This window comes from Malania oleifera, chromosome 12 (genome assembly GCF_029873635.1).
Source record: "Malania oleifera isolate guangnan ecotype guangnan chromosome 12, ASM2987363v1, whole genome shotgun sequence".
NCBI lineage: Eukaryota > Viridiplantae > Streptophyta > Magnoliopsida > Santalales > Ximeniaceae > Malania > Malania oleifera.
This window is the reverse complement of record NC_080428.1, coordinates 47,365,281-47,390,004: the sequence shown is the minus strand read 5'-3', so window position 1 is coordinate 47,390,004 and position 24,724 is coordinate 47,365,281. Positions and strand designations below refer to the sequence as shown.

Genomic DNA, 24,724 nt, shown 5'->3' with positions numbered 1-24,724 from the left:
AGAGGACTAGACAAGCTATGAAGGTTTACATTGTGACTTAGTTGGCTCTATTAGTCCTATTTCTATTCTTTACTGTGTTTGGCCTGCCATCTATTAAGGAAAGGCTAAAGACATGATTGAAATTTTATATTTAATTTTATCACTTTTTGGTTTTTTATATGCCTTTAGCCTTTATTGGCCAATGGGAAGGCAGCAGCCAACTCTAGCCCATGAGCATGAAATACCCCCTTAGCTAACCAAGTTCATTAGTCATATGAAACAAGGACAATTAGAGCTTAGCCAAACCTAGGCTGCAAACCAGAGCATTTGTTTAGCAGGACTACATTGGACTGAATAGAATTGTACTAGACAGTTACCCTATCTCAAGTTTGATTTGCCATCTATAGGGACATGAAAAGGGCATGAGTAGCTGTTTTTCTTGTTAACAATAACAGTCACATATGCCTCAACCAAGCTTCTTATGAGCAGTGCAGGAGCCCGGCTGGTACAAGCTCGTTCAGGCCCGCTTATTATTTAAATGAGCAATTCCCAAGCCTAATTTTTAGGCTCATTTAGCTTGAACACGGATGGGCTTGGCTTGTTTCAGCCCATGAGTAGCTCAATTAAAGTCTTGGTTAGGCTGGATATTAAGCTCAGATTAGGAAATGACAACAATCATATATATTTATTTCTAATATTATAAATTTTCTTAATGTATACTTATTAATTTGTTAGATATTATCTAATAGATTTAGATATCATGGATCTATCATGCAAGCTGAAGGGGAAATTGAAGAAGATGTAGTACATAAAATTAAAATAGGTTGGGTAAAATGGAGGAGTGTGTTTGGCATGTTGTGTGATCATAAAACACCCTTAAAATTAAAAGATAAGTTTAATGAGACGATTATAAGACCAACTATGCTTAATGGTTCAAAATGTTGGGCAACTAAGAAACATGTTCAAAAAGTTAAAGTTGCTGAAATGAGAATCTTAAGGTTGATGAGTGGTTCAACATTAAAAAATAAAATAAGAAACGAGCATATACGCAATAATTTAGGTATAGCATCGATCGAAACCAAGATAAGGGAGGGGCAGCTTAGATGTTTTGGGCATTTGAAACGCAGACCTAGTAGAGCACCTAAGAGGAGGAATGAGTTAGTTATTGTTTCTAGCATAAAAAAGGGTAGGGGTAGACCTAAAATAAATTAGAATGAGATAGTGAAGAAAGATTTTATAGCCCTTAATCTAATAGAGGAAAACGCTCTTGATCGGGTGAATTGGCGGAAAAGGATTCATGTAGCTGACCCCACCTAGGGGGACTTAAGGCTTCTTCTTGTTGTTGTTGTAGATATTATTATGAAGTAATACTTTTAAATAAGATATATTGATGTGATGAATGGAAGGTAAAAAAAAGAGGAAGGGAGGGTTCTATAGAGAAGAGGAGGCTTCCCCTAGTTCCTCCTTTCTGATGTGGGATAGCACCCTGCACCCCATTAAAGAAATTAAGGAAGCAGCAGTAACTTGTAGTATTATTGTCTGAAATGGGAGCAGTAAAGCTTTGCACACCACCCCACACCATATCTTACAGATATATATGGATTTCATAAGAAGAAGGGATCTGCAGCCCAGAAGTCTGATTTCATTAGAAGAAGGAAGCAGCAGCTTTGCGCACCACGCCACACAATATCTTATAAATATATAAGGAGTTGTTCGCAGTAATAACTGCAGATCACAAACATGACCCCAGCAAGTCAACTAAGAGCGGGGATGGCAGCCCAGAAGTCCAGTTTCCTTTGCAGCTGAAGAACTGCCAGCCAGAGAGCTGTGTCTACCGGGGGCTTCACCTAATCCTGCACCAAACAAAGTGATATCATCCTCGATTCATTGGCGGCAATGCCGGCACCTGAGCAGGCGGCATCACCCCTGCATTCTGCAAATTTGCTGATAAAGCAAATCAATTAATAGTGTTGAAAGAGTGTTGGACCAAAGTGAGTACTGAAACAGTGTTCGCTCATTGTGGCTGCAGAAACAAGTAAATCGTGGCTGCCAAAAGACACAGTCAGCTGTAAGCTTTGCCAGTGAGGAAGAGAGTGAGCAAGAAAATTGTTTACCAGCCGGCAGAAGAGTGTTGAAAGAGTGTTAGCTCAAACATCTTGTCCCACATTGACTAAGAGAAGAAGGCAAGACCCTTTCTCCCCTTACAAGTATTCATCCGCACTCCAACAATCATCATGAACTCAAAGTCACCAATGATGTTTAAAACTTAAGGCTGGGCCTAGGGAACTTGTCTTGTAGTTGGCGATCTGAAAAGCCCATTGATGACTGTACTAGGTCTTAAAAATGTGCCCTTCATAATGGGCCTTACCTAAAGTTTGGGGGGGGGGGGGGGTCGGTCTGGTGTAAGGAAGCAGAATTGAGCCCAAGCTTGTAGCTTTATCTCCAAGACAAGCTCGTATTGATTCAATACCAAGCCCAAGCTGAGCTTTTAATTTAAAAAGCAGAGCCTGAACATGTTAAAGCTCAGCTCGGCTTGGCTCATTTGCAGCCACTATTGATGGGAAGGTGCAGTGGAACTGGCCAGCTCTATGCAATGTGAAAGGGACCCCCTCCCCTTCTTAGCCTGTCCACTCCCCCACTTTGACTACACCAAACATGGGCTATGGGAGCTTAGCCAAGCCTACCCTGCCTTTGCGTGTGAAATAAAAGCAACATTAAGGGCATACTTAATCCAATCATTCCCCCTTTAAAAGTGACTCAGTTATTTCAGCTCCCCACTCTCTTTCCTTTGAATCATTGTCTGACCAAGTCTCCAACTCCATATCACCACCATCAAGAACCTCACAAAACCAGCCCTTGCAGATTCTGATTCACAGAGACAAAGAATTGAACAACCTCTGTTTCCCTCTTTATACTCAAGGTACATCCTCTTCAACTTTTGGTGACCCAATAAAGCCCCACTAGTTTAAGTGAGTTTAGAACATAAACATTGTTAATCCCACCAAATTCCCTTTTCCTATTGTTAGAGTCAGTGCTGAACTTAAAATATCCTGCATCACCAAACCCTACTCAAATCAAATAATATCCCATTATCTTCCAAACAAGCGAACAACAAGAGAAAATGACATATTATACTCATTCCTTTCCCATTTAATAGACCAATCCATGTCGAAGTTGAATAATGTCAGTAGTTCAGGAAATTTTTAGAGTACAATGTTTTCTAAAGAAATATCAGTAGTTAAAGTTAAATGAAGCCCAATTAATGCACTGTTGAGGAGAAATGGTATGATTTTAAGTCGAGGGCACAAATAGGATAATAGACCAGCCAAATTATTGGGTAAAAAGTATTCAGAAAGGAGATGCCTGTATAAGTTAGCAGTGAATGGAGAAAAGAAATCATCTGGCTAACCTTAGTATGCTTGTAATATTTAGCTTAATCAAATGGAATTTGAATGAAGTATTCTCGAGACACATTGAACTAGTTGCTCTTCTTTGCAATTAATAAAATCGGTGCTTTTAAGAGAAAACTTCTGGCTGATGTGGCATGTGTATGAAGCCTTTTTTGGTGGTAAAAAATGCGGAGTTTCTAAATGAAGCACATGCAGTACACAAATACATGTGAAGAAAATTTGTAAAAGAAACAAGTTTCTATATAAAGACTGCACTTTAGTCCAACAAAAGTAGCCATTGTTTTAAATAATGGTTGTGACCATTACGCAACAATTTTTTGGGTTACCGATACGGTGATACAGTTACACACCGGAAAATTAGTGGGAAGAAAAATCACGGCCATAGCAGCCGTTACAAACTACGACTGTTACATAAAGGCTGCTACGGCAGTTATGTAACCGCTACAAGACTGTTATACCCAAAAAAAATTTTGTTTTATTTTTTACTTTTTCTTCTCATCCCCCCCCCCCCCCTTTTCATAAATCATTTTCAATATACTATGTGGCGAGCTAGGGAAAAGATTATAATGAAGATAATGATACAAAATTTACTATTTTTTAAAAATATTTACAAGAGATGCATCAATTAACAATTTGAAAATACTAACTTGTAAGGAAAATATTTTATTTTTATTATATTAGTACTTTGATATTTATGTTATGCATGTTTCAACTTCAACCTTCTTTCTTTTCTAGTTATTTTATATTTGTATTATTCGTATGTCTTATGTGTCTAACAGATTAATGGAGTGTATAATTTATTTTTTTTTATTAACTAATTTAGCGCACATACGAATTTATCACACATAAGAACAATGAGAAGCATAAATACGCACACCTTTGTACAAAAACAAAGAAAAACCAAGAAAATGCCAGAAGAATGGAGGAAAAGTACGTTAGTACCTTTATACAAAAACAAAGGCGATATTCAAAACTGTAATAACTATTGTGGAATTATGATTATGAATAATAAGATGAAATTATGGTAAAGGGTAATTGAACATAGAATAAGATTAGAAACGAAGATTTTAGAAAATCAATTCGGTTTTATGCCTGGGATATCAACCACAAGCTATTTATCTTTTAAGAAGTTTAATGGAAAAGTTTAGGGAGAAGAACGACTTACATATGGTTTTTATTGACCTAGACAAGTTTATGATAGACTACCTAAGGAAGTTCTTTGGTCTATATTAGAAAAGGGAGTTTGCAATAGAAATACAGAAGTCATTAATGATATGTATGATAGAGCAATGATTAGCGTTAGGACTGTAGGAGGAGATTCTAGAGAGTTTCCAATCACAATAGATGTACATCAGGGTTCTACTTTGAGCCCTTATCTTTTTACTTTAGTAATTGATGAACTAACTAGGAATATCCAAAATGAGGTCCCTTGGTGTATGTTGTTTGTAGATGATATCATGTTGATTAATGATAATAGAAGCAGACTGGAATCTAAGCAAGAACCTTAGAGAGCCACATTAGAGTCTAACGTATGATAACTAGGAATAAGACAGAATATGTGAAATGTAATTTCAATAATGAAAGAAGTAGCAATAGATAGAAGATTAAACTAAATAATAATAGATTTAGATATCTTGGATCTATTATGCAAGGTAAAGGGGAAATTGAAGAAGATGTAGTACATAGAATTAAGATAGGTTGGTTAAAATGGAGGAATGCGTCGGGTGCGTTGTGCGATTGTAGAATACCCTTAAAATTAAAAAGAGAGTTTTATAAGACGGCTATAAGGCTGCTATGCTTTATGGTTCAGAATATTGGGCAATTAAAAACAACGTGCCAAAAAAAATGCTAAGATGTGGATGTTAAGGTGGATGAGTGGTTTAACATTAAAAGATAAAGTAAGAAATGAGCATAGACACACTAATTTAGATATAGCACCGATTAAAAACAAGATAAGTGAGGGTAAGCTTAGATGGTTTGGGCATTTGAAACGCAGGCCTAGTATAGCACCTGTGAGGAGGAGTGAGTTAGTTAGTGTTTCCAGCACGAAAAGAGGTAAGGGTAGGCCTAAAATAACTTGGAATGAGGTAGTAAGGAAGGATTTAATTGCTCTTAATCTAATAGAGGAAAACGCTTTGAATTAGGTGAATTGGCAAGAAAGGAATCATGTAGTCAACCCCATCTAGTGGGACATAAGGCTTGTTGTTGTTGTTGTTGTTGTTGTTGTTGTTGTATAAATATGCACACACACATGTAATTTTTTTGTCAATGATGGTTTAAAACAAATGTAAACTTCTTGCCCTTACCAAACAACTTAGTTAGTTGAGCTGAAGGATCCAAAATATACTAAAACTCTTTATAAGAAGGGTTAAAAGCTTTAAACATGCAAGTACACTAATATGCACAAGGTTGTGTATGCTTGGAAAAAAATTCACGACTATTACTCCCGCTTCTTGTTATGTAACATCCACTACTCATGCTTCCCGTTACACCTATTACTGTTATGTTACACTACCCGCTACCGCAGTTTAAAACCATGGAAGTAGCAAAAATGACATAGAAATTACTTGATACCAGAGAAAAGAAATTATTTCCTTACATGGACGGACTACAGTTAGCTAACTATTTGTTTGACACATGAAGATGATTAAATAGAATAATATGGGTAATCAATATTCATCATTATTAGAGCTATTGTGATGTCAACTAATAATGATCCAGCAGCCAATAAAAGATAGATGTTAAGTTTATGAATTCCATAATCCTATCTAACAATGTGAATCAAGAAGAAATTTTGAAGCAAGAGTCAGGTGAGTGCATCACCTAGTCGATTATGAAATAAATCAGCATGTGCAATTAGGTACTTCAATGTACATGGGAGGCAGCTTACCAAATCAATATCTGGACCTAACATCCTTCGAGCCTTCTCTTCGTTCCGAACCTGGGATTTTTTATGCAAGTATAAGAAATTCATGATAGGAAATTAAATACACTAGTTTCCATAAACTTTGAAGCACAAACATAGATCACAAGAAATTGGACATAACTGGACATCCCATGGTGGAGCATTAAGTATATTTGTATATTTTGAGGGAACCAAAATAAAGCATTTTCCTGTGTTTTCAAGTATATAGTTATGATAACTAGCAAAAAAACAAGTATACAGTATCATCATTGTGATAATAGTCAATGGAGTAGATGCTTTGCAAGTGGGTGAATGAAATATAAACAATGAAGGAAAAGTGAACATGAAAGTCGGGAAACAATAGAATAAGAAAGAAGGGGCTCATCAAAAAGGAGGAAGAGGAGGATGACTTCTACAGGGAGGGTGAGGGGGGTGGGGGGGGGGGGTGGGTTTGGAAGTGAGGGGACAGTGGTGTAGAGTAGGCAATGAGAAAGTGGGCTATTTTGGGTAAACTTCCTTTTAGCTCAGTTACCATTTTAACCTTTTTTATATAATTGATGATTTTTAAAGTAAGGTAATTGAAAGGGTGAATTTTTAGTACCATGGACAAAATATGGAAATTGAAAGTTGTGTGCTCTTTCTCTCATTAATGGTAGAAAATGATTAATTTTAAATATATTACATAACAATGGAAATAAACAAAATTAACATCAAAATTACTAAACAAAAGTGCACCAAAGAAAGTAAGATAAAAAATTAATAAAAAATGAACAACCTCCCTCTACAATGTTGCTCAACAATGTCTTAAAAGTCAAAGGTGTAAGGCGAGGTGTTTTGAACCTTAAGAGGCGAGGTGTAAGCATTAAGGTGTTGGGTTGTAAGCCTTAAGGCGTTGGGACATAAGCCTTTTGGGAATTTGTTCAAGATAAAAATATGTAAAAATTATATATATTTTAAAAATAAAGAAAAAATTAGGCAGATCACAAATATAACATAAAAAATAAAAATTAGATATACTTTGAAAATTACTTGTTGGCCATCCAAAAATTGCTAACTTTGAATGCATGACATAAATCATGACATGAGATAGCTATATTATTGCAAAGTTCAAACTATTTTCATGATATAATTTTGAAAATTGGTGCTCTGATACCAATTGTAGATGCGAATGCGCAACGGAAACACACACACACTCACGAACAATCTGGAACAAGTAATGCAAGCACTCAACGATGAATATACAAATATAACAATCTTCCACAAAGAATAAGAGGAAAGCAATAAATCAAACACAACACAACATTTATGTGGTTCGGCAATTTGCCTACGTCAATGGGAGTAGCGACTCTTTTCCACTATCACAATGAAGCTTACATGAAGCTTATCAAACTAGGGTTACAAAATATGATTATATACTAACCCTATGCATACAAAAGACTTATACTATAACCAAAACGCTTTTGTAGCAATCTCCCGGAGGAAAATCCTCTAAAATCTCACAATCTACTAATCTCTGATTCAAATTCCGTGACTTGTGCTGAACAAAACCGTCAACGGTTTGAAATCGAGAGCGTTCCTTCTGCAGGCTGCCTAAAACCGTTGACAGTTATCCCTCGATGCTGAAACCGTCGAGCAAACTGTTGCCCAAACCAGCGACGGTTTCTTCCTGCAAGCTTCTTTCTTGTTCTTTACTTCACAATGCTTTCCCGGTGCATGCGTTCCACTCAAAATATGAGCCACAAACCCAACAATCTCCACCTTGGCGAATATTCACCACTTAGGAGAAATCCGAAAATATAATTCCGCTGCTCCATCCAGGCCAGTAGATTGGGACCACCTCCCATCTAACACCTGGAGACGTAAACCAAGTCCAAACGACGCTTGAACTTGTCCGTGGTAACAGGAACTCCACCTAACTAAACACTCAGCTCCTTGAACGATCCTTTAAACCAGAAAGCTACCTTGGCAACCTCAGTCATTTGCCAAGTACTCCGATCTAGGAGTAACTAGTGCAACCTAAGACTATACCCTAGTCTTCCAACAATTAGGCCTTCCTACAACATACCCTATTGTAAGTCTCCTATCATCCTAGTCCCCTGTGTAGTCTGCATCCACGAATCTTGCAACTGACGGATCACTCTATTGCCTGCCGAAGTACCCCACCGCACTGGCGTAGGAAACCTTTGACATGTCCCGAACATCACCGTCCGTCCTTGAGTACTGAGCGGTAGACAGTTTACATTGATTCACCAACGGTGTACCGGTGACCGGTTTAACATTAACTATGTTAAACCTCTCCAACACTTGCTCCACAAAACCACCTTGCGATAACCACAATTTTCCTGCAGTTTTGTTCACACAGCCAAGGTCTTAAATTTTGATTTCGACTCAAATTTCAAAGCTCCAAAAGTACGAAAATTTCAATTTCTACATCAATTTTGATTTGCAAAAATAACATGAATGAGTAGTAGAACATGGAATTCTTTTATGAAGCTTTAGAAATGATTAATAGACATAATAATGTAAGTTTTAGGACTAATATATTATAAGTAAATACATCTATGCTTTGTATAAGGTGGAGAAGTTGTAATATAATATGTGCGTCAAACATAAATGTAAGATAATACATTAAACATATTTAGTGAATTAGTTAATACAAATGAAATTCATAAATCATTTAAATATTATTTATTATACAAATAATGATAATTTAGAAATGGGTGGTTAAATAAAATGTTGTTGTAAGTTTATTTTTTCATATAATTTCAAAAGAACTTGTAAATCATTTGTTTCGATAAAAATAAAATAAAAGAAAATTTTCACTTCACTCCTAAATCCCTCATTTGAATTTTGAGGAAATTTCATTACATAGATCAAATTTCAACAATTTTGCTAAAATTTCGAGATTTTGATAAATTTCGAATGATTTGTTGAGATTTCAATGGAAATTTGCAAGACAAAAATCAACTACCATTTCAAATTCGAGGGTGACGAAAATTGGGAATTTCGGCGAAAATTTTGACAATTTCGTGGAAATTCAAGACCAAGCACACAACCACCTTGAGATAACCCCAATCTCCCTGCAGCTTTCTCCTTGCGAATCTCCAACCCAAGAATATTCTTAGCGGCACCCAAAATCTTCATGTCAACTTCATTTCTCAACAAAGTCTCCAACTGACTAACCTCAATTGGAATCTTCCCAGCAATTGGCATGTCATTCACATAAAACAATAGAATAATTGTCCACTTGCATCCTATCTCCCTCTCCCCCTCTGGTCATGCACTGCCTCCTGAAAGGTAGTAGGATCCTTCCTAGTAGTAATGAATGCATAAAACATCAAAACATAAAATTTATACTTGGGTGGTGGCTTGATAGTGAATTTGAGCCCATTGTGATCTTGTTGGTCTCCCGAGCTTGAACTCCTTGTATTATGACCAATGTCAACTCTATCCTGAATCTGTATCTCCACCTACATTACAATCTCTTTTCTACTACCATTTATACTGTGATACTACGAGTCTCCTGAGCTAGAACTCCCTCCACTTCTGCCCTGAGTCTCCAACTCCACTTGCACAACATGCTCATTGCTGTTGCAGCTTTCTGGCACCTGTTTGTCATTGGATCACATAGCTTTAACTCATCATTCTTATACCCCAGAAATATGTATCGTCTGGACATTACACCAAGCTTAGATCTCACCTCACTAGAAACATGCATGGTTGGACCTCAAACACTCTCAAACCAGAGTGGTCTACCGCATAACCTGTCCAAACCTCTCTTGCAATTCTCCCATCTAGTGATACCCTTGGCGATCGATTAATCGAGAAACACACCATACTTGCTAACTTTACCAAAAAGTTCCTTGCAAGCCCTGGATACAACATGTCATGCTAACAAAACTCCTTGAACACCAATGTACTCAACTTCAATGTCTAACCTGAGGAACTCTCTCCCGGTCTGGTATTCCATCTCAGCCACAAGTTAAACCTGACAAACATCTCCAACTTGTGTCGCATGAGATACCCCCAGACCTTTCGTGTTAAACTCATGAAGTACCCATGTCCAACCCATGATGCTACCCTCACCAGTCCCCAAATATCCAAAACAATGTAGTTAAGAATACCCTCCATTTTGTGTGTGGTTTTACACAAAACGGTATTATCTGACTCAGAACTTTCAGCTACAACTCCACCTACAACTGTGTTACCCAGCAGTGCATAGAGATACCCTACTAACCTCTGTCCCTTCATCACCATTAAGACGCCTTTACACACCTTCATTGCCCCACTTTCAGACTTGTAACACTCGTTACAATCCAAAGTGCCCAATGATATCACATTCTTCCGTAGATCAGGTACATGCCTTACACCACATAACATCCTTACCACACCATCATACATCTTGATTTAGATATCCCCCATTTTGACAACTTTGCAGACAACATCATTTCCCATCATAACGGAACCAAAACTTATCAATCCGTAAGTGGTGAACCAGGCTTTGTTGGGCGTCATGTGAAAAGAACATCCCAAGTCTAGGATCCAAGAATTCGTGAGGCTTTCTGAACCCAATGAAACAGAAAAGCATATCACAATCACTGCTCCCTGAGTTTCCTTCTTTCACTACATTCGTAGATTTTGACGAACCCTCTTGAGTTTCTGCATTCCGCTTCCTCCACTCCAGACACTCCGGTTTTATGTGCCCTATTTTCCTACACTTAAAACAGCGAACATCCTTCCTCCTCCTGGACTGCGACTAAGTTTTATTACCACTCAATCCACTCCAAGACTTGCCTCTCCCACGATCCTGATTACCCTTCGCCACGAGCCCTTCACCTTGTGAACTCTCATCCCTAGCCTTCTTCCTCTAATGGAACCCCAACAATGCACTCGTGATATCCTCCAACTCCAGGGTTTCTTTCCCCCATGACGGAGTCATAACCAGATTCTCGTATGTAGGCGATGTAGGTAGGGAATTAAGCAGCATCAATTCTTTGTCTTCTTCCTCGAACTTCACATCAATTCGCTTCATATCACTAATGATCTAATTAAATGTGTTGATGTGCTGAATTAGGTACGAACCCTCTAAAATCTTAAGCCAATATAGTTTTTGCTTAAAGTACAACTTGTTCGTCAATGAGTTGGACATGTACCGGCCCTCCAGTTTCAACCAAACCGCTACCGGCGATTTCTTATCCATGATGTGATACAACACCTCATTGGCCAAACATAACCTTATAGTGGACACAGATCTCGCTTCCAACTCCTTCCAATTTGCGTCGTTCATACCTTCCAGTTGTTTACCGTACAGTGCCTCCACCATAACTTGCTACACTAGCACGTCCTTCACACTCCTCTACCAAAGCTCGAAATTTTTCGTTCCATTCAACTTGTTAACATCGAACTTCACCGAAGAGATTCCAGCCATTGCGAACAATAGCTCTAATACCAATTGTTGATGCGAATGCGTAGTGGAAACACACACTTACGAACAATACGGAACAAGTAATGCAAACACTCAACGATGAATATACGAAAATAACAATCAACCACAAAGAATAAAAGGAAAGTAATAAATCAAACACGACACAAAATTAACGTAGTTTAGCAATTAGCCTATGTCGACGGGAGCAGCAGCTGTTTTTCACAATCACAATGAAGCTTACATAAAGCTTATCAAACTAGGATTACAAAATATGATTATATACTAACCCTAGGCGTACAGAAGAGTTATACTATAACTAAAACACTTCTGTAGCAATCTCCCAGAAGAAAATCTTCCAAAATTTCCCAATCTACTAATCTCCAATTCAAATTCTGTGACTTGCACTGAATGAAACCGTCAACGGTTTGAAGCCGAGAGTGTTCCTTCTGCAGGCTGCTTGAAACCGTCAACGATTATCCCTCGATGTTGAAACCATCGAGAAAACCGTCGCCTAAACCGGCGACAGTTTCTTCCTACAAGCTTCTCCCTTGTTCTTTACTTCACGATGCTTTCCCGGTGCATGCATTCCACTCAAAATATGAGCCACAAACCCAACATAAAAGATACAGCTCTCAATTATTTTGGAAAGGTTGAGGTTCAAGAGTTTGAGAAATCAATTCATATTATGACATTCCTTTTATACAAACATGTAGTTAAAATTTTCTAACTTATTCTAACTTGAAAATCTCACACCCAAAATTCAAAAGCCTCAGCTAAAAAAGCACAAAAGGTGTAAACCAAAGCATGTAATGTGTTAGCCTTTTTGGAATTTGGTATTTTAGATTGAGCTTCAAGGCTTTTTAGGCATACCTTGCCTTGAGGCAAGTCTCAAGTTGAACCTCGATTGAGCCTTTTAAAACACTATTGCTCAATGCGTGTTTTTTTCCCCTTTCAACCTTCAAAGCTTTAATGTGTTAGCCAATTTATAAGTTTAAGGGCCTTGGGTCAAGACTAAATATAAGCATTATGTTTGGAATAAAAAAAAATTTTAATTAATTATACTATTTAGAAATTTAGCCTAACAATTTTGAGAGGGCTATAGCCTTATAAGAATATTTTGTACAAAGGTTTCTGACTTTTTTAGAATATTTGGTAAGGCTATATGATTTTCCTTTCCCAATATGCCCATGGTACCATTTGGTCCCTTAGAAGCTTTTCCCCCCGGAGAGACAACATGGTTGGACATGACATGACAAGGGCACAGCATGGACCAATGATAGAACAACATTAACAAAAAGTGTTTCACACATTTTCTGAGTATTTCAAGTCTGATTGTTACCAGTTCTTAGGATCCTTTTTTTTTCCCTTTGCTTAGTTTTTGTGCTTGGACATGACAAAAGGAAGTGTCACTTCTAACCATGCCGAGGGCAATTGGAAGGGTCATGTAGGATTCCTCAAAATAACTCCTCTCTTTAGATTAGTCTATAAAAGTTCAATAGATGTAATAATTTGGCTGGGTCACAATCTGGCTTGTTGTCACCTCAAAGGCAACTTGGTTAATTTCTGTGATGGTATCTTTGTCCTTCTTTGGGTAAAGCATTACTAACATTTCTTCGAATAATAAACTTGGGTGATCTAAAATCAAGAAATCAAAGTTTATAACCCTTCACCTTGGTTGCAAAACCAAGAAAAATACGTTTCTTGGCTCTTGGTTCTAATTGCCCTTCACTAACATGTACATAGGCAGGACACCCAAAAATTTTCAAATTATAATATAATAGGTCTACAGAACCCAAGAGGGTTATGTTCATACACTCACCTATCTGAAATTTGGAAACCAAAGTTTATACCCCTTCACCCCAATTGAGAAACCAAGAAAAATACACTTCTTGGCTCTTGGCACTAATTTCCCTTCACTAACATGTACATAGGCAAGACACCCAAAAATTTTCATATTAGAATAACCAATAGGTCTACAGAACCCAAGTTATGTTCATGCGCTCAACTACCCCATTCTGTTGTGGTGTCTTAAGCCTGACAATGCCTTCATTTTTGCAAAATTCTTCAAACTTGAGTGAGAAAAATCCATTATCAATTCAAAGTCGCTTGACCTTCTTTTCAATTTATTTCTCAATAATTGCTTCCCATTGCTTGAAATATTTGAACACTTCATTCTTATGCTTCAAAAAGAACACCCAAGTCTTTCTTAAGTGTTCATTGATGAAGGCAAGCATGTATCAATGCCACCTTTAGAAGAAACACAAGCACAAGAGGGTCCCTAGAGGTTAGAATGAATATAGTCTAGAGTATCCTTGGTTCTGTGGATTCTAGTGTTGACAGTAACTCTCTTCTACTTTCCAAACACACTATGTTCATAGAATTCCATCTTACCTATACTTTGGCAGCAAAGAAGACATTTTTTGCTAAGTAATCTTAGTCCTTTCTCACTCATATGTCCCAACCTCATGTCATAATTTGATAATATCATAATCTAGCACAGATGATTGAGAAACAACAGCAGCACCTAAAACCAAAGCAACTTGCAAGACATATAAATTAGGAGGCAATTTTTTCTTTACTTTTAGAATAACAAGCACACCTTTGCTGACCTTCATAACTCCACCATCAGCGGAGTACCTGTACCGAAGGACTCCAATAGAAACAAGATTCTTCTTCAAATCTAGAACATGCTGAACTTTGGTGAGAGTTCTGAACACACCATCATGCATTTTGATTTGTACCATTCCAATCCCAACAATTTTACAAGTTACATTGTTGCCCATCAATACAATCCCACTAAAGATTGATTCTTATGAGGAAAATCCATCTCTATTGGGACAGTGAAACAAGCATGCTAAATCCGTCATCTAGTGATTTTTAAAAGCATGCATCACCGGTAGAGGAAAAACCAAATTCAGCACCATCAAATTTGTTAATGGCAACATTTGCTTCAGCCTCTTTCTCATTATTTTTTTTATTTTGGCCTTATTTGTTCTCTTTATTCTTGCTCTTCAACTTGTAAGAGTCAGACTTGATGTGCCCTTTCTTGTACTAATTGCAAAATTTATTCGCATGTCTTGATCTTGATCTAAATCTATGATATGAATTTCTTTCCATGGTCCTCTCCCTAGCTACCAAAGCATCTCCCCGACTTTCACTATTACTTCTTGTAATATGTTTCTCAAGCAATTCTTTAGAGAATAATGAAGCTTTAACATCCTCTAAAGAAATTGTGTCTCTAACAATAAGGTCTCTTTAAAATGCTTGTAGGAAAGAATTAAGGAACATAACAATAAAATGGTCTGATCTTCTTCTTCAATTTTGACATCAATTGAATTCAAATTTGTAGTTCCAAAATTGAATTCATCTACATGGGGGACATATCTTCAGCCGCCCGCAAGATATACAAGTGGTGCTTCAAATATAATTTGTTAATGAGGGACTTTGTCATGTACAACAACTCTAATTTAAACCACAAATTGGCAACGGTCTTTTATTAGAGGACTTCTCTCAAAACAATGTCTATAAGGCATAACTAGATTGCTATCAAAGCTTTTTCATCCATCTCGTTCTTTTGATCATTTTTCAAAGTACTCGGCATTTTCTCTTTTCCCAACGATGCTTTCACCGAACCCTTTTGGGTCAAGGCAACATGCATTTTTACCTTGCTCTGATGCCACTTGTAGAGTTGGCAAGTATAACAATTGAGAAAGTAAGTGAATAATAAAAAAGAAACGCAAGAGAATAGAAACAACATTTACTTGGTTTGACTTATAGCCTACATCCATGGGCGAAGATGACAAGAGAACTTCACTATTGGGAAGTAATAGAATACAAAAGCATCTAAAATGTTATGCTCTCTAACACACTTCTCAAAGACCGAAAAGGGCACCTATACATGCAACTCCTAAAAATAATTCCCTCTCAAATCAAGGGAATCAAATTAACTCTCCCTCATATCAGCGAATTAACTATCCTTGAGGTCAACTCTTTAATTTTCTTTCTCCTAATACTCCTCTCTTTAATGAGAATAAATTCTCAATATATTATAAATAACTCCTCCCTTTAATGAGTGATTCATTGTGAAACATGAATGCACTAACCAAGGCATGGGAAGACAAGTAACTTCTCTCTTGAATGAGAGATTAAATGAGAGAATTATTGTGAAGCGTTCATGTGGAGCTGGCCCAAGCATTCATATGGGGCTGGTCCATCATAACAAACTTCTTGTCCACCACATTTTTAAAGCAACAGCAACAACACCACCCTTTTCTCTAGTTTTTTGAAAGCTTTCTTGCTTATTTCTTTTAGAGGTTTTTGGAGGTCCAAGGAAGCAAAGAGATTATAGTGCTCTAATTTTTCAATTTTATAGGTGGTTTGACTTGACAAATGCTCACTTTTCTATAATTACTCTATGCACACTGATTTGGTTTGGAACAAGCTCGTATCATTTGCACCACTATGGATCCTTTTTGAGTTTTTCACTTCTTTCAATATAGTTGGTCGGCTATGTTAGTTTTTATTTATTTTTTATTTTCTTCATGTATTTTTCACTTTTTTTTTTTAACTCTTATTTTTTTGTATTCTTTAATAGAACTGCTTGTCGTCCTTTATATTCTTCTTTCTCTCAATAAATCATTCTTTTTTATCCAAAAAACTTGTGCATGTGGATGACAGAGTGTGATTGTTGACTATGTTAGTTTTGATTTTTCATGTAACTTTCACTATTTTTTCCTCTCTTTTTTTATCAATTAGGAGGATGGCTTGTCCTTCCTTTACATTCTTCCTTCTCTCAAAACATTTTTCTATTTTTTAGCAAAAAACAATTGTTGATGTAGATGACACGATGATAACAAGCAATGACATACAAAGTTGGACAAAGACTTGGATCAACTATGTTCCTTTATGGGAGTAGAAACAATCAGATCTGACAAAGGCATTTTTGTCTCCCAAAGGATGTACATTCTTGAACTTATTGGAGAAATGGATATGTTAGTTATAAAGCCACAGATTCTCCGATTAAAGCTAAACAAGGACTCTGTAATGGTGTTGAAGCTCCCATCCAACAAGGAAAGATGTCAAAACAAATGTTGGGAAACTATCTTTGGTTGGTATCATTTCTATTTTCAGTTTTCAATTTTCATTTTTGTTCTGTGAAAAAACAGATTGTGACTATATATTTGTCTACACTGCCAGTTTTTTTTTTTTTTTTTGCCATTGGTTTTTAGCTATTTCTAATATATATATATTTCTGAAAGCAAAATTTTACGGTTTTTTCCAGTGACAATTGTTGGCAGAATACCTTAATATGCACGATCAACTTTTGTTAATTAAATCATTTACTTTATATGTAAATTTTATTAAAAATAAAATAAAATGACTATACAATGACAATAATAAACCAAGCCGTAAGTCCCACAAGGTGGGGTTGGCTACATGAATCCTTTTCTACTAACTCACACGATTATGGGCAATTTCCTCCCACAAATTCAAGGCTATTAAATACTTAGTCACTATCCCGTTACAAGTTGTTTTAGCTATTAAATGACTATGTGAATTTAAAATATAATTAAAATAAAAATATCCACAAAGTTTCTATTTTTAAAAATAAATAAATAAATCATTTGAAAAATATTTTTACTACTTTTCAATTTTTATGTATAATAAGATTGTTCTTGCAGCAATTAAAAGTGAGTTTCGAAATATAATAGTCAAGTGAAAATTATTATTTCTTATAATATTTTTAATTTATATTTTTTTTATTTTAATTGTTATTTGACAGCCAACATAAAACTTGTCAGATCACTATGATATGAACACTTACTGATTATGATAGCATAAATTGGCAAAAAAGGATTCTTGTAGCCGAACCCACCTAGTGGACTTAAAGGCTTGGTTTTTTGTTGTTATTGTTGTCTTTTGATTCAAGGACAAAAATAAGAATTTGTTCAATCAAGTTTTTAATTTGCATGAATTTATAAATATTAAAAAACACGTTGTTGGTTTTATTTTTTCAGTTTTTTTGTGGTTTAGGCTTTCATTTCTAGTTTTCATTTTCATAGTTCTTGACAATGACACCAAACACCCACCTAAAATATATCTTTGACTCTAGATCAAATGAAGTTTTCTACACAATTTGAGGTACTTGTAATCAGCCTTAGGTAAGAGAACCCTGTTTTCAAAGCATGGACACTATATAAGTTCAGCATGCTCATGGCCAGTGGGAACTCCATGTCTGGCTACTACACATTTGTAGACGGAAATCTAGTGGCAAAGTAAAGAAACAAATTAGTGGCTAGATTGGGCCCATAGGTAGAGCAAAGAGATATAACTCATGGAGTTCGCAAACATATACTGCTTAAAACCTTGTTGAGAGATCTCAAAATCAACCTATGCAATTACACAGTGACAATAGAGTGGCTACTGATATTGAACAGTACCTAATTCAATATGACATGAGAATGACATGGAGATTGATAGACACTTCATCAAATAAAAACTTGCCAAAGGTTTGATTTCTATTTCCTTTTATTAGGTCTGTAGAGCAGCAAGTTTTGGTCACTAAGGGCTCAACAACAAACATTTTCCATCCTCCAGTAAGATATATTGTTATGAAAGGTCCATGCACCAAGTTGAGAAGTGTTGGAGTGAAGAATATTCTAGAATAATGTACTTTCCAACATGATAGTATAAATAAGTGAATGTATTGAGTGAGAAAAATTGCACCCCTTGTAATCTCTCTTTCTCACTCTCTCCAGGATTCTTATCTCAAACCCTTCACTAAAAGATCCCCTATAAACATATATAAAGTGCTGGACGTGTGTCTGAAAAGTGTCAATATCCCATGTGTGTTTGACTATAGGTATCAGTGCAACTTGTCAAAGAATTAATCCACCTAAAAACTTTAGCACACTCTCACAAGTGAACGCTTAAGATTGGATAAAACAGATCCCTACCATACCTTTATTGAAATTTTTAATTTTAATTAGAAGAACAGGGCACTGAGGATCGAACGCTAAACCTTTTGGTCTAAGAGGCTTTGATACCATGTCAAAGACAAACCCACCTAAAAGCTCAGATGTTAGATACGGCCCATATATGATTTGAATCTCTCTCCAATAAGTTCACAGGTGCAGTCTACTAGTGTAGTAGCATAATAAAAATGCACAATCAAGTTAAAAAGAGAAATACCAATACTCGCACTGGCAATCCTTTCTTGCGCAATATCTCAACAACTCTTCTTCCTACACCACCAGTGGCTCCAGCAACAAGGACAATACCAGAAGTTTCCATTGCCCTTACTTGTTCACTAGGTGTTGAACTGGATAGTTTTGCAATCAGAAATTCAAAGAACTCCACATTAAAAAGAATTTTGTCAGTTGAAATATAAAAGGTACCAACTATTAGATATAAGTAACATTGGCAGCCATGTTAAGACCAACCTTAACTGGAGAAGGTGGCCCGTTGAAAAAATATAATGTCCTCAGAAATCTTCCAAAGTCCCAGCTTTGCCTGCCAGATTGTGCAAGTATGGATCCTCTACATGTTCGTGTTCTAGAAGAAAAAAAAGATGAGTTTTGTTGATGACCAAAAGGCTGCGGTCTGTCATCAAGTTGAAGAAATTGTTTAGAGGGTCGAAAAGACAGCTGGTGAGGATATAAAGTCTTCTTAGTAGATCGTCTATCAGCAGACGACAAAGAACCCTGTATCAGTTGTCACCTTCAAAAAATTAAATGTGGCCATGAATTTATTCATGTTTGGTCTGCTGAATGGAACAAAATACAAAACTGAATTAAGAATACACAAAAGTCAAGTGAAATTTGATTTCATTCCATTCCTATGTAACAAACATGCATGAGAGAAGGCAAAGAACAAATAAACATATTCTATTATATGAGGTCATGCAATAAATTTAGTTTTAGGAAAAGCAATTCTGGTATGCATATATTTGCATGCTAAAAATTTTCAAGGAGTGATTAGTGGGATTGTTCCAAAGTCCAAACAACTGGATTCATTTGGTTTGTGCGTTAAAGGAAGGACCCCTTGACTTGATGGTATCAGGATTCAAGAATTAGTAGTCAGTGCCAAGAATAATTCCAAATTTTGGAATTAAAAAATAAGTAGGAAAAATTCACATTTGATATTTACAGTTGTAAAAATGCCATTAAGGCAGCAAAACATAACCTTCCATTCAATTACAGGACCTCTGTTGATAACATGGGAATGCACTGCTATGTATTTATTTATCAAAATGTTCCAGTCGATGCTTCTTGAAGCCCCTTTACAAATATAGGATAAGTTAAAATTAGTCGAAATCACACTTTCACATAACAAACTCTGGTAGATCGATAATCTTGACCATGGTTGAAGCATGCACCAAGTATTTGTGGACCTAAATCAAATACAGCTTTCTTGGAAATGTCTTCATATTTGTCATGGATATGCAAATAATGCAATGACAATAAGACAGAATTTGGTCTGCACAGATTTATGGGTGTTTTGATAGCTCAATTACAAAGAATTGATAAATATGCTTTCCAAGTCAAAATGTATTCACATATTTGGGGCTTTTTGAAATTTAACCATGTTCGGGAGCATAGAGTTCAAGCCTTGAATTTGGATTTGTGGAGTTGGACAAACTTCAATACAATTTTGTATTTATTTTGTAAAATCTGCACAATTCCAAATACAAGGCTTGAATTTCATGGTCCCAAACACAACATAAATTCAGTACCAAATCCAGCAGCACATAAAGTAACTAAGAAACAAGATTGTAAACCTGAATGAAAACTGCATATATGAAAATCCGTACTGGTTCATTAGGATTTCTCTTTGTACTTGTTGGGGTTTTGCTTCAGTTTTGAATAGTTTTCTCCAAAACCCCCTTTACAGAAACTAAAAAACTGCCAACTTTATTACACATCATCCTTCATGCATAAAAACAATTTCATAACTCATCTGATTGAATATTTTCCTTAGTTGGCTTTACCTTCATATGGCATCCAGCTGCAAGTTAGGAACTCAATTTACCAGACCATCCTCTGAGATTCAATTTTTCCATGAAAAACATATTGCATATAAAGTTCAAACCATTAGAACTTCAATTTCCTCATCTAATGATTCATAGACAGAAGCTACATTCATTGTAATTTCAATGCATCAGCATTTTTTACGACAAAATAAATAAAAAAGCCCGAATTGCAACTTTAAAACAATCACTAGTCACTGAAGAAGCCAATTTCAATGACGCCGGAAGCTAATTCAGCATTAGAGTGGAAAAAGGAAAATGCAGGATGGACCAGAAAACCATCAAGTTCAATATTCAGGTTTTACACAGAGGCGAAAATAAGCAGGGCGAAAAATTTTCGTAAGTGAATACCTGAGGGTTTAGAACAATGGAGTTCAGTTTTGCGCTGCAACAAGAACAATACTCCATTTTCATAGAAGAGGAAGTCGCAGATAAGCAAATGCAAAGGGAAGGTGGGAGTGGCAGTGAAAATTTCTAGTTTTTTCTTTTTTTCGTTCTCGTTTTCGGTCTAGATATTTTAAAATTGGTAACTAAAAATAGACCACACAACGCACACGACCAATAAAAGGCCCTCTGGCGAAATTGGTGAGAATCCATTTGTCACCGAATGATATTCCAATAAATTATAATATTTATATTCATCATAGACACTTCCCAAAACCAGTAAATCATCTCTCTCTCTCTCTCTCTCTCTCTCTCTCTCTCTCTCTCACACACACACACACACACACACACACACACATATATATATATATATATCCACTTTTATAACCGGATTGAATTTATTATACTGATGATTTACTTACCAACGACATGCTGCCCTACCACGAGTATGGAGCCTACGATCACACATTGAATAAGTAATCATTATCTAAATATTAGTTGCATGTTTTATTCTACTAATAATGCCTTAGTGAAAATAGGAAATATAATTTATCAATAACGAATTCTGGTCCTAGGAATATGCCGACAAATGGAAATTTGTTTATATGGTGATTACCCAAAAAAGTGGTTAAATCAGGGGTAGAATAAATTCGAGAAAATATGAAAAATTAAACTCAGAGTCACCAACCAACACCCTACTAATACATGTTTTAAGAAAAGTTACTGTTATATATTTGTATCTTGAATCAGAAATAAAAAAGGAATAAAAGGAACGAAAGGAAAGCCCCCTTTTGGGTCGCTTATAATCATTATCCAAGAATCCAAACAATAAGGGTGAGAGTCATGACATACTTTTATTTGGAAAAAGGGAATTGACTTCAGAATATCCTTTGAAAACAATAGTTAAATTGGAAGAGATGATAAAAAAAATATTTTGACTGATTGCCTTAAATTCAAAATGACTCCTTTCTTTGAAATTGTGATTTAGAATAACTCAACATTAAAATATCTAATTTTAATCATGAACTGAATGATGTGGGTAGGGTTTTTAATTGAATTTTAAGTAAATAGGAATTGTGGTCCAATCTAATAATTGAAATTAGAGAATTCAATGTTAAAGGAGCAGAAAATCTCATCATTGACCTTAAACTTTAATGAATAGTTGAAATAAATTTGTCATTAATGGATTTTGCAATGTCCTCTAATTGACTATGAGGATTTGAAAGTTAATTGAGTAAACTCGGAAATATTTGAAGAATCTTTAGTCAATAATCAGAGATTTAATGTTTTTATTCAGTCAACCATTAATTAAAGATTTGAAAAAAAAAATCTAATTTTCAATTAAGATATTGATGTTAGGATAGAGTCAACCCTTAATTAAGGATTTGAGAATCCTTGATTAACAATCAGAGTTTTAATGTTAAGAAAGGATTAACCCTTAACTGAGGATTTTGAAAATCCTTTATTGACAACCAGTGTTTTAATACAAAAATAGAGTCAACCCTTTTGTGGTGGATTTGAAAATCACTAAGGATAGGATCAACTCATGATTGAGGATATTAAAAATCCTTGATTGATAATTGGGATTTTAATGCAAAGATAGAGTTAACCTTTGATAGAGGATTTGAAAATCCCTAATTGTGAGGGTTGTAATGCAAGGATAGGATCAACCCATGATGGGTGATTTGGAAATCTCTAGTGTCAATTAGAGTTTAATGCTCAGAGTTTAGTCAACTCTCTGATTAAAGACTTTAAGATCTTTGATGTTTCAATTACTCTGATTGAATTGAGTATCCTTGACGAAGGCAATCTCATTTATGAAAATAGATTTTAAATTTTTGAAAAAGGAAAGTTTCAATTTTGATAAAAAGAGGAAGGCTTTCAAAAAAATTTAAAAAACTCATCATCGGCCTTTAAGGGAAATAATTTTGAAGGATTTTCTGAAAAGAAAAATTTTTGAAAAAAAATTCCAATTTTTCCCTAGGCTTTTCAATCCCATTGTACAAGCGTCAACTTCTATTAGCCCATACGGGCTTAATGGAGAGCACTTGTGTAAGGACTCGAAAAATTAAAATAATTAAAATAATCAGGAAAAAAATAATAAATAAATAATAAATAAACAAATAAAAGAAATAGTGTGAAAAATAATAATAATTAATAATTAATATTAATTATTAATCAAATAATTAATTAAGTATTATTATATTAAAGTAATTAAATAATTGGTATGATATATATATACATATATATATATATATATGACTAAGTAATATGTAAATGTGTATATATATATATATATATATATAGTATAATATGATAAAGTAAGTTAAAATAATATATATATATATATATATATATGTATATATGATATTAGTATAATATTATTATATAAGTTAGTGGGTTGGATGCTTTGCAATCCAAATGAAACATGCAAATTGGAACTGCAAATTCATTTCCAATTGCAAACAGAAGCTTCACGCCTCTTCTGCTTCTCATTTCTCTCTCTCCAACTCTAACTCCTTCGTCCTTCTTCTCTTTTTCCTCATTTTCTCGATTAATATTTGGCTGATCGTAAAATCGAAGATATCATTAGGTTCCTATCTCCGCCATCAACATTTCTACCAGAGCAGATTTCTCATGGGAGCGGCGTAGGCACCGCTCTTGGGGAAACATAAACCCTCACTTTTTACTCAATTTCTCCTTAGATCTTCTACCAAATCGACGATCGGGCACTACCACGGGGTCCTAGTCTCGATCGTGGTCATTTTGGCCAATATAAATTTTCAATTTAGGTATCCTAGACACCACTTTAAAGCGAGAGTGTGATTTGGGGAATTAAGTAAATTGGTTATATTTGAGAGTTTAGTTATTTATTGGAAATTTATGAGCCTAGGAAAATGTTAAAATAGTATTTTATTTAGGGTTGATTTAATGGAACTAAGATTTGTGATTCAAGGTTCCAGTGAGCGCCACAGACATCTTTTCGGAGTCCCTGTTGGCATTGTTCAAGAAACCAGGTAAGGGGGAATATATATATTAAACCAGATTTTTATGAATTAAATGGAAAATGGAATATGTTATGTACATACGTGTATATGTTTTTATATGGGTTTAAAAGTTAACCATTTAAATTATGATTTCTGAGCCTAGGGTTATACAGGAAATGCACTGAAATGAAATGTTATATGGAATATGTTTCATGTGAGTATTAATGCAACTATGGAAATAACCACAACTGAAAAGATGCCGAGACTAAACAACCATGGCTGAAAAGATGCCGAGACTAAACAACCACGACTGAAAAGATGTCGAGTATTTTATGAATTAAAATGAAAATGAGAATGAAATAGAAATGAACGAAATGGAAATGAAATGTGATATGTGTACAATGCAAAATGGGAAAGAGCCATCTAAAGTGAAATGCTATGAAATGTCAAAGTTGAAAACATGAACAAATGTGAACTACAGAATAATAACAGACAAAATAATGTATTATGACATTATTAGTATTTATATTAATAAAACATGTTATATTTGGCGTGGCAAACTCTTCGCCTGAGGGCTTGTTGAGGAAGACGAGTTCGCTAGTAGGT

The 24,724-nt window shown here is 35.4% G+C and overlaps 1 protein-coding gene across 2 annotated transcripts in view; it reads right to left on the bottom strand.

Annotated features, from left to right (window-relative positions):
• The window catches only part of LOC131144612 (protein HIGH CHLOROPHYLL FLUORESCENCE PHENOTYPE 173, chloroplastic), a 53,698-nt gene extending 32,258 nt beyond the window's left edge, over window positions 1-21,440 (bottom strand). The window contains exons 1-4 of one of the 2 annotated variants that reach the window (XM_058093346.1): window positions 21,099-21,440; window positions 19,162-19,422; window positions 18,911-19,072; window positions 6,280-6,330 (exon numbers count right to left, since the gene is read on the bottom strand). In XM_058093346.1, the coding sequence (XP_057949329.1) occupies window positions 6,280-6,330; window positions 18,911-19,072; window positions 19,162-19,422; window positions 21,099-21,161 (537 nt within the window). In that variant the 5' untranslated portion in view covers window positions 21,162-21,440. The remainder of the gene's footprint in view (window positions 1-6,279; window positions 6,331-18,910; window positions 19,073-19,161; window positions 19,423-21,098) is intronic. The other variant, XM_058093347.1, reaches the window with a different exon arrangement.
• Between the last annotated feature and the right edge of the window lie 3,284 nt (window positions 21,441-24,724).